Below are 14,772 nucleotides of genomic sequence, written 5' to 3'. Positions count from 1 at the left end.
GGGATTAGTTGCAGAACCACTTTCAAAAACAATGGACCAGTTGCAGAACGTGAGATTACCTCCCGGCCGTTTCACTAGCCCATCCTACAGACATGGAGGCCGCAAACGCTCGCACAAGATCAGTCGGTTGAAGGGAATCGCTTCCCTTAACGTATACTCCCTCTGTCCCAAAATAAGTGTATTAAATTTAGTACAACTTTATGCTAAAGTTAATATAAAGTTGAGACACTTATTTTGGGATGGAAGGAGTAGCAAACAATATTAGAATTGATTAGCAAGGACAGATATTAGACCAATTGGCGGAACAACATCTGTTCTTCTTTACGGCATAACATCAAGATTAGTTGTTAATCGGCTTGCATCAACATATATATCAAATTAACACAAGCCAAAACATATTTAGTCTCAAGCAAGCGTGGATGTATTGATGGATTGATATGTCTCCTAGCCTACCTAACGTGCGTAGTAGTGATCAAGATTGCAGCTACTCCCAGCACCACGAGTTCTCCCTACGGACCTCCTCCAACTCATCGGCGGTGTAGTCGTTGCGGATGTAGAAGTGCGTGCGGATCTCGTCGGTGGTCTTGCCCCGCATCTGGTCCGCCACCGTCCGGCACGTGAGGTCCAGGAGCCCCTGCATCTCCAGATAGTTGGCCGCCGCGATGAGGTCGAAGAGCGTGTCCTGGTCCACCTGCACAAACTGGTCATCGAAGCGCCTCAGGGGGTCGTCGGCGGTGGGGCCGTAGCGGTACAGGGCGCCGTCTTCTTCGTCCGAGTGCCGGTTGACGTACTCGAGCACGCGCGCCAGGATGGGGCCGGTGACGGGCAGCGGGATCACCTTGTTGGTGGCCACCATCGACTCCTCCTCCTCCAGCATGCCCTTGATCGTCGCCGACGCGCCGCCGATGGCCTCCTCCGCCACCTCGAACTCCTCGCCATCCGACGAGTGGAGGCGGACCCTCTTCCTGTTCTTATTAGTGGACGTGGACATCGTAATTGTTGGATGGATCTCTCCTCTGCCGATCTTCGAGGTTGGGGTGGGCTTTGCGACGGATCGCCGCGTGTTTGTAGGAGACTAGTAAGCGTGCACGTGCAACGCACGTTTCAAATGTTGATCAAGTGAGTGTGAGTTCACGTGGTATAACACTAAAATATGTTTTGCAAATAAATAAATTAAATCGATACAAAATAGCATGTCATTTAAATTGTATTTTAAAAAGTGAGACATCATTGACTCATTGTGATCCAACAACCAGATGAAGAATCACTGTGTGGCCTTGATAACCAATGTTTTTACGCAAAATGATTCCTGAGATGAATTTACACACAACTAATATGTAAGTTCCGAGCACATGAAAGAGAAGAATTGAAGTTATGCATATATCTTACCCTGTTACCATCAGATGCAAGTGGACGACCAGCTGAAGATCACTTGAGCCCAGAGAGCGGAGAATATTATTTTCAGATTATACATCATTTAGAATTGCAAAATGGACCAAAGATAAGATAATTCATACATTGGATAAATTGGCAAAAGACAGCAATGGTGTAAATAGACATGGGACATCCCAAATATACATTGGATAAAAGGCAAGGTGATAATAAGATTAGATCTGGTCACTTTATTCCAAAGTAGTAAGACTAAATCTCCCAAAAGAAAAATGGTTGTTCTGCCTATAAAATATATAATGCCGCCCAGTTAAAAAAGGTAGAATAAATGATGCCACATGTTGCATCATCGCCCATCCTAACTGCGCTATTGTATCCATTTCAGAATGGTAAGCAAGCAAGTGTGTCGGGTAGCTACATCAGTATAAACTTTAGTGTGGTCGATGATACCAGCAACCATCAAGTCCTCGTACTACCGAACAGAAGGATTGCATGCTTGCAGCTAGAAAGAACCTCGTACGACATCATCTTTTATGCAATTCAGATCTATGTAGAAATATATGAACTTTATATTAGCAAATGAGATCTGACCTTCTCAGTAAAAATGCTGTCATTGACACCGACATTCTTCGCAATCAATTTGAATGAAAAAACTGAAATGTTCAATGGTTCAGCATGATTGTTTGTGAACCACAATTGGTGGATCGTGTTCGCTGCGAGTATTAGGAGGGCAATGTCAATCGTTTCTTTTACCTTATGCAACCAGGGTATCCTTGACACATCTACTTTAGCAGCCAATTTGAAAAGAGTGCACACTCCACCAACAACAATACCTTCCTCAACGGCAGCTTGCGAAAAGAAGAAGCAATTCAGATGGTTTAAGGAAGCAACAAACTAATTGACTTATTTCTGCTTCTTTGAAAAGCAAATACAAATTTGACAACTCAAAATGTTCAATGACAAAACATTGATTGACACACCTAGTTACATTAGAGCATCCTCAACTCCCAACCTCTCTTTAAGTTCAGTTTATGTTCATCCTCCCACCTATCAAGTCATGGGTTACAGTCACCATACCATCCTTCCTTCCAACAGGTTATCAAGGAAAAGAGCAGCATGTCAAAAGATAATGCCCTCCATTAATACCTGAATGACAGCGGCACCACCGGCCAGCTTTGCTATCCTCTTGTTCAGTTCTCCTTCTCGTAGTCTAGTTTTGGTGCCAGCAAATTAGCAATGATAACTTAGAATCAGACTTAAACTCTACGACGCTTTCTAAGTTCGTGATAAATAAAACAACTACACAAAGTGGTCATACAAATAGATTTAAAATCAACTTCCAGGATGAAGCCTTCAAGAATTTCTAATCAAGGGAGGCATAAAGAAAAGAAAAGGAGGCATAAAGTGTATTGTAATACGAAGAAATTTCTAATCTGCATCTACTACAAAGCATGATAAATGGAGCCTTCAAGAATTATGCTTCCAAGTCAAGGGAGGCATAGAGAAAAGAAAAGGGCCGTACCTCATTGATATTTTCTATCTGTGCCACCCTCTTAGTCACTTCTTCCTGGGCTACATGAAACATCTGTTATGAGTTGTGAATGACAGATAAAGCAACAACAAGGAGGTGATAGAGATATAGCAGATCATAACCATTTTGACATAATGATAAATTTCTACAAGATTCCTTTAAATCAAAGGAGGTATTTTTTTTAATAACAAACGAAAGGAGGCAAGTACATACAGAAATAAATTTGACACTCTTGCCAACAAAATGTTGTCAGTCTAGAGAATGAATTTGTACCAAACTACCAAAGTAAAGCAAAATTTACAGAGGTATTGTAATTCGGTTTCTGTACCAAAATCAACGGGAAAAAAATCTCAAAGATGTGGTTAACAAAATCTGCCAGCAATGCAAACTTGCAAACAAACAATACCTATTAAATCAGGGGCGCCTTAGAAATGGGCATTGAAGGCCTACGGGGATCAGAGGACCAGTCTTATTCTTATGCTTCTACCTACAGGGATCCCAGTGTTGTGTTGTGTTGACGGAATCAACATGCATGTGGCCTGAAAACACAAAGAATCATTGATTTGGTACGTACTAATACTTCAGATATAGCCAACAGCAGGATAAATCATGCCAATCTTTTGTAAGCAGGTTTGATAGCGATCCATATACATACCCAATATGCACAACCATAGGCTCGCGCCGGTGCCATGCGCTGCCTCTCGCCGGAGTCCGTGGCCACCGGTGGTTCACCGTCGAGGCCGTTGCGCCCCTGCCCTTCCTCCTCTCCCTTCCATCCGTTCTTCTCTATCTCCTCACCTTCGAAGCTCTCTCTCCCTGGAAACGCAGCAGGCCATGGAGGAGCTCAGCCGCCACCGCCGTCCCTCCGACTCGCCGGCGCCGCCCATCGTTGACCCGAACCGTCTGCCTTCCGCCAGATCCACGCCAGCCCCGCCGGAGTGCACGCCTTGGCCATCACCATTCCCTGCATCGAGTTGCCGCCGCCGCCAGGCGTTGACTGCATCGCTTGTCTGCACCTGGGCAATCGCTCTAGCCGAAGTACAATCTTTGGCCGGATGGAGGGTTGGGAAGAAGAGACAGCGCCGGAGATGGAGCAGTCTGCGCGGACATCAGTTTCCTTTTTTCTGTGGGCCTTGCGTGATTGGAGGAGGGATTACGATGCGGGTGCGTGATCGTAGGGGTGGCCGAACCGGTAGTTCGAGGGAAGGCTTCTGGATGGCGGTGTATGGTCAGTCATCGAAAATTGCCAAGTCCACACAATGGAACTATTAGATCAGGGATGACCGTTAGATTGAGATTTGTGGGTCTAATCGTACGGTGTTTATGGTTCGTGCGGTGTTATGGGGCTAATTGCAGGGTACACCTAAGAAAGTTCTTGTTTGATTGTTTAATAGTAATAGAGAATTAATCGGAGTCGGTTCAGAACGGGCCGTGGCCGACTCCAGTTGTTTGTACATTGTACGCTTCACCACCGACATTAAAACAAACTTTTTATATAATTGCAAAAACTGTTGTCACGTACGTATAGCGTTTTATGTACGCATCTGCGACACAACTGAACTGTACGTATTTCATTTGATGGTATACTACGATAGTAATACGTACCGGCAGCAATCCAACCAACGAAATAAAAAATCAATAGATTCTGGCCAACATGGAATCAAAATTGCCTTTTCGCAAGAAAAAGGAATGAAAATTCCCTCCATAGGCGGAACTAAGCATAATTTAGATGATTATATAGGTTTCTTGTGGTGCAAGAAACCCACCGGGTTCAAGTCCTAAATTTGACACGGGTGTGAATATTTTCTGCATTTATTTTAGTATTTCCGACCCTAATTTTCCAGTGGAAATGTTGCTGCCATTTTTTATGACAGCCTCCACTTATCTTATGAGTTTACGAAGATTAACATTGAGTTCCACATCTTGTGAATTTACCTAGATTAACATTGAGCATTGCTATGGAGAGGCAAATGTAGCAGCACACAAATTAACCAAGATGGCTATAAAGACTATTTGTAGTGCATGGATGGAGGAAGCACATGCGGAGCTTCTCGCCCTTTTGATTAATGATGTAATCATTTTCCCAAGTTAATAAAAGCAGGGTGTTTATGGCAACATGTTTGCAAGAAACGGACATGGCAGACCCCCCCCCCCCCCCCCCATACATACACATCCCATGCACACACACACACACAACATATCTAAACCGCATACCAATCACTCCTGATTATGGGGTACTCTTGCTCGAAACACCATGGCCCTTTGCAAGATATTATATAGGCGAGGTGTGCCACCTTAGCATGAGTCATTCTCGTACCCTTGAAGACGTGTTGGTTTCTCTCTTTCCAGGCATTCCACGTAAGGAAGATGAGTACCCCACTGCGCCATGTCTTTTGATTGTTGTCAATATCGCTTCATCCAACCAAGTATCGATCGAAGAAAGGAAGTTAATCTGCAAGGCCATGTGACGGTGTCCCGGATTGGGGGTCACTCATCACATCGTCACACGACCAATGGGACGGGCCGAGGACCCTGACGGTGCGAAATACCGTCAGATCCATCGGTAGGGGTCCAAGCGCAGCTAGAAGTCTTAGATCTAAAGTTGCACAAGGGTTTTACGTAGTTTCGGGCCTCCGGAAAGTAATACCCTACATCATGTTTGTTTTGATTATTCATGGTGGCGGGATACCTCGTGCGAGGGGTTACAATGGTGTATGATATTGCTACCGAGAGTTACTATCTGAGAATAGATGCTCATGGAGGTCCCTTGTCCTCCCTTTATATAGACGGTGGAGTCCGTGGGTTTACAGAGATGTTTGGGAGATACTATTAACATGACATGTGGTGGGACCCATAGAAGAGAAAATAAGTCAAAGCACCTAAAAAAGGAAGGCATACTGACAACGAAAGTCAAATGCATCTCTTCCTCGCTATGATTGACGTGGCAAAGTGGTGTGTCCAATATAATATGCAAGGAAACAACAAAAGTTGATAACAAAAGAACAACAATTGGCGCAGACAGCGTGAAGTGGCATGAACCTAATTATTTCCGCGAGCGTTAGTCATGGACCGAAATATGCAAGTTTGAGTGGCAGAATTCGAATATGCAACTTCGGCAGTGGCACATACCGACCTTTCCCAATTTTTAAATGTGTCATTTTTTAATGGTACATACATTTTTTAAAATTCCCTGAACAAATATTTTACACCGCATGAAAAAAAAATTTCAAATGCACAATTAACTGTTTTATAATTTAAATTAAAAGGTATTGATTTTAAGAATATAAATAAATGTAAGAACAAAATTTAGAAGAGTTCTGAAATATATACAAACACAAAGAGAAAACAAAAATGAAAAAAAATAGAAAAATCGTACATACTAGATGGACGTCTGCCTAGCAATAAGTGAGACATAGACTCTCCACAACAGGAGCACTTATGTCACGCATTTTGATGTAAAAAAAACTTATATCACGCACATTGCATCAAGAAGACAAAGATTCGCACAGGTGCGCCCTACTAAGCCAACCCATTGTAGTCAGGCAGTGATCGAGCACTGTAGTGATCCGGATCACTGTAACAAACAGGTTTATCGCAGAGAACTGACACTGTGGTTAACCGGTTATTGCTTGTGCATTTTCTACAAAATTTGAACATTTTTTAAAACACGGACATTTTTGTAAGAGGAGTTTTTTAATGCAACAATTGTTTTGCATTTTATGAACAAATTATGAAAGCATGAAAGATTTTTGAAATTGCCAAATAATTTTGAATTAGCGAAAATTATTGAAAACAAGAGCATTTTTGAAATTAGACACAATTTTGGGGACAAAACGAACATATTTAGAATTATTGAAAGTTTTTTTATCTTTGTTAACAAATTTTGAAAACGGAAATAGTTTTGGAAACTCCCAATAATATTTGACAACATGAACACTTTTAAAACTTGGTATTACTTTTGAATATTCCCAAACATTCTTTAAAGGAAGCTTTTCTAAAAGGAAAAAAATGAAAGAAAAGGAAAGCCAGTAAAATGAAAATGCAGAAAAAAAAACAGTAACAACCAAACTAGAACCTCCAGTATTCGACAGAATCGGAGAATAACTATTCGACAGAATGAACAATATTGAGAACCTCCAGTTTTTGGACGCCCCTATGTCTTGCTTAATGCGACAAGTAGGGCAGCCTCGCCTGGGCGAGCGCAAGGCTGGGTCGGCCCAGTGCGCAGGAGGCCGCAGGCCGCAGGCCACAGCTTCATTATTTTCTATCTTTATTTAGGTTTTCTATATTCCTTGTTTGATTTCTTTCTTCGTTTTTAACTTTTTTTATACTTCCAAAAATTATATATTTTTATATATATATAAACTATGTAAATCATTTGGAATGTTCTAATAAGCATTTGAAAATGTTAAAGTGCGTATAACACTATTTATTCATGTACACGACAAATGTATAAACAGTAAATAACATGTATTAGAAATTCGAATTTTGATATTTTAATAATATTAAATCAAGAAATTTTGCAAGAATCATAATAAGTATTTAATATTATTATAAAATGTTATATGTGTATGAAATGATTGTTTACTTATGTATAATAAGAAGTATCTAAATGTGTTAAAGTGTAATCAGTTTTGAAATAATACAAGATTTCAAAATTGTGTATACAAAACATGTTTTCATGTATCGAATATGTATACCAAAAGTTACATGTGCATGTAAAATGTTGATCATGTATTTACAAAATGTTAATACGTAATAAATGTTCCCGATGTATACAAAAAAGGAACATCATTGTATAAAAGTGACATACAAATCCATCCTACACCAGTGGTATATATACCCAACATACATTGTATTAAAAAACTAGTTCTGTTTTTTAAAATGGTAACATGTATAATTGTTTTGATGTTTTATAGAATTTACATTGTATTGAAGATATTCTGCCATTAAAACAGTGTAAAGATGTAAACAGTGAACCAAAAAGAAAAAACAGAATACAAAGGAAAACGAAAAAAGACAAAATCGAAGGAAGAAAAAACCAGCAATGGGAAGAATAAGACGAAGTACATTGATTAGATGAAGAAAAATGCAAGGACGAGAAAAACAAGAAACAAAATTAAGCAACAGGACCAAAGAAAAATCGAAAAACAGATCAAGATGAATTTATGAAATGAGAAAGAAAAGGGAACAATAAACAAGAAGTTTTGAGAGACCAAGCGAAGAAGAGAGGAAAAAAAGAAAAAGCCTAGTGAAAACCAATAAAATGAAGAACCGGGGGAAAAGGAACTAGAGAAATGAGGAAAAGGAAAAAGAACAAGAGCTAAAACATGGACGCAGGAGAGCGACATGTTGAATGCGATTGTGTGCCAACAGCGAGGAGCGGCGTAGGATATAGATGGTTAGAATCTCGAGTCGGGAGACACGACTGTCGCCAAGATCTATGCAAGCCGTATGCACGACTGCATGTGATTTGGATTTAATTTCTTAGGTATTTTTTTGTCCTTGAATCCTCTCGATGTATACACCTGACCTTAAAAGCTTCTTCCGACAAAACTCAACAGAATCGTGAGAGAGGTCTAGTACAGATGAAATAATCACCCACATCATGTACTATAAGAATGTTGGTTTATATTTCAAACATTAGCTACTGTAGAACTATTGTTTTCACAATATTATATTCATAAATATAAGCATGAAAACTCTAGAAGCTGATAACAAAACTATACAACAACCTGCAAACAGATGAGTCTATAGTAATTTAATTAGTGTGCATCTATTTTAGTGATCAAACTATTCTACAATAGGAAAGAAGAGATATTTGTAATTCAAATCTCTGTAAAATTATAAGGAATATGATATGTCATTATAGATAAGAACTTCAAATATTGAGAAACTTTTAGTGTGCTTTCTGCACATCGACATAAGGCAAACATTTATTGCACTCTCAATAAGGTCAAACTTTGGTCTCTTATTATTTTATGGTAGGAGTGATACTATTAGGGGGATAATTATTTTTTATAATGATTCATGAAAGATTTGCATTGTTATCCATGAGAATGAGACAAGTGTTAAGGTGACCCTCAACTTCATGCAGCATTTTCATCACTTCTGGGGGACAAGTTTAAGGCTCATTTTTCGTGGGGCGATAAGAATAGAGAGGATCATCTTTTCGTGCGAACATACGTTGAAGCTATGGCGAGAGAATAAATCCAGTTTTTATCACTCACCCAAGGAATGCGGACTGTTTGCTTGGACTTTAGTTGCATATCAAAGATATGGGGTGGATTAAGAGTGATGCATATGTGTTCCGGTGATAGGTGGCTCGATATTATCTTCACGTTCGAGAAGATCCAATAATGCATCAGTTCTTTGCGAAGAAATGTCAGGGTTTTGCCGAGTACTTGAGCTCAATCGAGGAACAAAACAAGTCGTGCAATGATGAATAAAGGTGGTTGCAAGGCGATGCTAGTATTATTGATTGATGCAATGTGTTTGTGGAAAACTATCGGTGGCTTGGCAGGGTATAATATCGGCCACAACATGTAACACACCATTGTGCTTGAAGCATGACATCATCTGATTTATGGATTTTGGCATTGTTTCTTTGGTTTGTCGGGTCTCTCAATGATATCAAATGTTTTGCAGTTGATCTTATTTGCTACAGTTAGTTATGTGGCACAGTATTGCTCTTATATACGTCAATCTACATGACTACTCATGGGTAAATTTGTGATTGTATTTATCCTTCATGGTCACAATTTTGTGAGACATTAAGTGACAAAAACAAGAAACACAATTTTTTGCCGGCACAAGAAGCTGTTATTGAGAGGGCATTTTGGTTGTGCTGCAACTCGATTTTGCCATTGTTCGAGGTCCCACTCGTTAGGGACAAAAAATCCCCCAGCAAACATCACTGACTTGCTTGTGAATTTTACATTATATTGTTTAGATCTTTTCTATCAGATGAGGCGCGCGACGATCGAAGAGGCCATGACTTTGTGGGTAAGGACGCAGGCTGTTCCGATGACTGACCAGGATACCAGTGTAGAGATATGTAACTACTCTCCCGTACTGTATATAAACGAGTAGTATCGTAATGGAACATGTGTGGCAGCTAGACGTTGCCTGGCCGCGATAATTTTTGGCGCTTGTTTGTCGTTGCAAGAGTCGCAGTGGAAATAGACTGCTTTGGCATCATCGTTCGAGAGATATGACGCCACTTTGTGGATCCATTAACACACCTTAATGAACGTAGCTTGATAGTAGGCGTCGTGCAAACGATTCCATATCCGTAAGCAGATCACTTGGATGATGACGGAGCTGGGTGATAGTTAATATAGCGGCCAGATTAACAAGTCACTCGGTATTCCATGCATGGAATGGTCGAGGATGCCTTTTGCCTTACAAATATAGTATGTGTCGATCGCAAAAATAAAAATAAAAATAGTATGTGTCTAGTGGGTTGTCAGCTGCAAATGCATATACAAACCAGGATGCAGGAAAGTTGAAGGAAGTGGCACGTGCCGAGGCCCCGGTAACCATTGCCATTGCTAGCTGGTCAATCGCGCGGCACCATTCGATTTTTCCGACCTTGGTCCATGCGACGCACATGACCTTGTCGTTCCTCTTTGGTAATGAGTCTCTCTCTTCTTCAACTAGTCGTTCGTGTGATATCAAACACACATCGAGCTACTTAGGAGTCTGGCCGTTCAGCTTATAATAAGAGGGGTATGGGTTATCTTGTGCAAGCAAGACTTTCTAGAGGTTGCACAAGCTCAGCTAGAAGCAACAGGCTAGAGCTAAATGGCGTCTAGAGAGCGGCGGGCCAAAGTGATCGTCCTGGCTTGGTTGCGCGTGCAGTCGTCTCTCGGCGGCGACGGCGGGGGTCTGTCCCAATGGACTATCCACGCAGAGTGACGTGCCCGTCCGTGGACAAATCGTGGCGATTTCACGTGGGAGCCTTCAGACGACTCCGGGGGTGGGCCGGCGCAGATTCATTCGCTCTCTTCCACGTTTACTGGCTAACGCAAGGTGGTATCATGTCGAAAATGTGTATGTATGTTATGTATAAAATGATGACATATTTTCATGAAAATAATGTTGGCGGGCTGGACGGGTCGGTGCTCATCGGAGGGCCGCCGGAGCGATGGGACGAGTTCCTGCTCGCATGCAAGAGGCTCCAGGGTGGCGCTGGACTCTCATTGACGATCGTGCGGTGCACAGCGCTGCTAGCGCACGGTTCGTGCGCTCGACATCACGTGCTCGCGACCGGCGTCGTCGGTCCTGCGGCGGGCCGCTTTTTGAGATGCTCGGCGCGAGACGCGCTCCTTCTTCGGCGGCTCGTGCCAGTCGGCCTGCTGCGGCGCCTTCCACGTTGGAAGCTCATCTAAGATCTTTCGGGCGACTGCAGGCCGTCGACGTGGCGCACCTGGTGTACTACTCACGGGAACGCAAACTCCGACGTCTGCCAATGACTGACTTAGATGATACGGTTCAAGAGAATGGCTTCGAACGAACCGGCCATCGACGAAGTTGCCAGGGGTGCGGACATGACCAAGGACACCCCGAAGGCCTGAAGCAGAACTCGAAGTGCGCACGCCGGACATATATCGAAAAAGTATATTCGAACTGATGCGAGGCAGGGCTGTTTCAGGGTCGGGACGGAGGGCTCTTATCAGAAACAAAGAAGGCCACACCAAGCGCATGGCACACCGTTCTTCGTAAGCCAGGAACTTCTTTGAGACCGTGCGCGAAAAAGCGTCATGTGAGAGATGTCAGTGGAGTGCAACCGGGGACAAGGAGAGAGAATCCGGGTCAGATGCGACCTGCTCGCGGCACTCACCTTACGGACTATAACGAGGCGAGACGTCGACGCGGATGAAGAGGTATGACGGTACCGGGAAATGTAGCGTTGTTCCGAATTACTGTAGAGGTTTCATGAAGTGAACTTCAGGGTGTTGGGACGCACTGGTGGTGAAGGTAAGATGGTTTCTGTTTAGTGTCGGTGCTATCTAGTCAATAGATGAGGGTCAATCCGGATGGTTCTAGCTATAGATATCGACATCGAGGTAGGTTTCCTTTTTGGTAAGAGGTAAAGATTTGTTAATGATCTTCAGCTAGGTCATAGCGATTAATAGTGTTCCTGTGTTATTAAGATTGTCCCATTCAACTAGAAGGGCTTGCAGACAGTATTGGTTGTACTAGTTGGTAGATTCATGTCAGTAATTGAGGTGGGTAAGGTCGCTAATGGCGAAATGAGAGCTCATGATGACTTATATGCGAGTGTTCTTTGTACCTAGGTGTTGTTGCTCTTGGTGGTTATATTTTGGTTGAATCGTCGGTGCACCTCAGGAGACGGTGTTTGGTGCTTAGTTCCTGGATTGGAAGGATGAGATGTGCTCGGTGGAGAACTTCCTTAAGTTGTCTCGGCTAGGTGTTGATGCGCGTCAGGTTCGCTGGAGTATATGCGCCTAGTTTCTTTTCGGTGGGATGTATTGGGATAGGCCAGGCTGAGATGAGAAGTGCTAGACTGGGGGTTCCATCCGTATCAAGAAGTCTAGACATCGTTGTGTTTTTTATGTTTATACAGTATAGTTTTAGGTGTTGGTAGTTTGTTCTAATCTGATAGGAGAACTATCAGAAGGAAAAGGTGAATATAGATTGGTTTGGTTGTTGTTCTTATTAAGTGGAAGCTTATTATAGCTGGTAGCAAACGTGCGAGTGTACGCATGGTTGGACGCAATAGAACGTTCATAGAAGACCTGCTATCGCGATTGTCCTGTTTTGTAGGCTAGTAGGGTTGATGATGCTAGGCTAGATGATTTAGAGGCGAGCAGACTCTGAGTCTAATCGGATTTGATCCTGAAGTAAGAATATCGACAGAAAACTGATTAGCTCTATTATTTAGATGAGGAGAATAGACGTTCTATTGTACTTGAGAATGCGGTATTTTTGTTTGAAATAATATAGAAGGGAAGAAGAGGACAATACATCAACCCGGTTCATAAGAGTGCTCTAATACTATATAAACGACGAAGAAGTCAGAGAGGCACAAAATAAAGGTCTAACGTCATAACTAGAAATCTTAAGACAACTATTTGAGTATGGGTTGCATCAAGTCAAGATATATAAGAGAGACAGCTCGGCTTCGCTACTTTGGTTCAGTGCTACGCGGTAAGTGAGCTTCAGATTAGTCCACTATACTCGCGACTAGATCATTAGAGTGAGCGGGGTGGCTCATAGGTACAGAGGGAACGGGGTGGGAGATGGCTAAGCGTCGAGGCGAGGAGCGGGGGTGATTGAGTAATGAGACTCAGGGTGCGCGTGGCAAGCGGCGGAGACAAGCAGTGTCAAATTCGGCGAGCAGCTGGCAGGAGAAGTGAGCTGTCGAGATCTCATCGAGTTGATGTGCACCGAGGGAGACTCGAGTCCGGGATGGTTTTCTCACGCAGGTTCTGCGAGTGTTCAACGAATATGGTATACAACACCAATATATTTTTTCTTTGGGATCGTGATATGCTCAAATACCGAGGTATGGATCAAGAGCTGGGCGATAGTGGTATAAATCGGGTGAGAAAGCATATCCATTAAGTGAAACCGCTAGAGTCCGGTACATAGAGAGGGAAAAAACTTCGCAACAAGAGTTCAGAGAGGCAGCTCTGATCGAGTAGAGGTTAAACATTTGAGGGATTCGATCCCATCAGTAGAATAGTGTACTAGTGATTTTTGGTTGGTATGGTGGGAGAAGAGCTGGGAAGACTTACAGAGGTTCTGGCTGTAGCCAGCGATCTAAAGAAGAAGGTGGAGCGTCCATCGCCAACAGTGCAATGGGAAATCTCTCTCAAACTTGTAGGTGTTATAAAAATGGTCTTGGCCAAGGAAGGAGCTGTTCTTGCCAATGGCCTATGTGGAGAGGTGAGTGGTGGAGGACCCAGTCCTTCCAAGGTAGGTTGTTGGCATGAAGGAATTTGTAAGCAAATTTCAGCAGTAGACAAAAGTTTTGTGCACGCAAGTTCTTAACACCTAGACCACCTGCCGCTCGAGGAGTACAGACTTGTCCCAAGCAACCAAGCATTTTGCTCCGGAGCAAGTCTCATCATTAGACCAGAAAAAGTGCGTCTACGTTATATAGCCTCTATAACTCGGTGCGGGGAGAGAAAACAGAGCATAAAGTGCGTGGGAAAACTATCTTGGACGGCAGAAAGAAGGACAAGTTTGCCTCGAGAGGAAGCAGAGCATTGCTACCGCCGGAGAGGTAAGAACAAAGCGCCAACCGTGAGAGATAAGTTTGTCCCAGCGGTCTAATACTGGTTGGAAGTCGAGGGGTCGCTTTGCGGGAGGAGGAAGGCCGGGTAGGTTGGGCGTTGAAGGAGGGCGATGTTGTGATGGTAGTCACAGCCAGGGTGCGGACCTCATAAGGCGACACTTTTTTAAGGGGGAATAAGTCGGTTTTTTGTAATGTTGATGTAGGGAGGTCAGTGGGCGCAGCAGTCTACTTAGATAGACTTTAAGAGTTTAGGCATCGGGAGTAGTTTGGATATGAAGAGGGATCTCGGCGATTGAAGACATGGGCAGGGTAATAGGAGAGGTTGAATAAGAGGCATCATTGTTAGCTTTTATAATCATTTGCCGCAGGATGTCTGCAATGATGATAAAGAGGTAGGGGAAAGCGGGTCACATTGGCGAATACCATTCTTGCACTGGATCCATCTACCAGGAACTCCGTTAAGCATAACGGCAGTGGAGCCAGTGGCAAGGAGCGCTTCGATCCAATCACACCAACGATCGGGGAAGCCCCTAATCTTTAAAGTGCGCAGAAGCGATGTCCAGCAAACAGAGTCAAAGGCCTT

General features: G+C 42.9%; 1 protein-coding gene across 1 annotated transcript; it reads right to left on the bottom strand.

Annotated features, from left to right (window-relative positions):
- Positions 1 to 294: 294 nt before the first annotated feature.
- On the bottom strand, positions 295 to 1,049 carry LOC125534545 (SKP1-like protein 4). Its single transcript, XM_048697742.1, has one exon. The coding sequence runs from the start codon at positions 989 to 991 to the stop codon at positions 485 to 487; it is 507 nt and encodes a 168-aa protein (XP_048553699.1). The 5' UTR covers positions 992 to 1,049; the 3' UTR covers positions 295 to 484.
- Positions 1,050 to 14,772: the final 13,723 nt, after the last annotated feature.

This window comes from Triticum urartu, chromosome 2 (genome assembly GCF_003073215.2).
Source record: "Triticum urartu cultivar G1812 chromosome 2, Tu2.1, whole genome shotgun sequence".
Taxonomy (NCBI): Eukaryota; Viridiplantae; Streptophyta; class Magnoliopsida; order Poales; family Poaceae; genus Triticum; species Triticum urartu.
This window is presented reverse-complemented; position numbering and strand designations above follow the sequence as displayed.

Coding starts and splice junctions, on each gene's coding strand:
- LOC125534545 (XM_048697742.1), bottom strand. CDS start 991: ATGTCCACGTCCACTAATAAGAACAGGAAGAGGGTCCGCCTCCACTCG.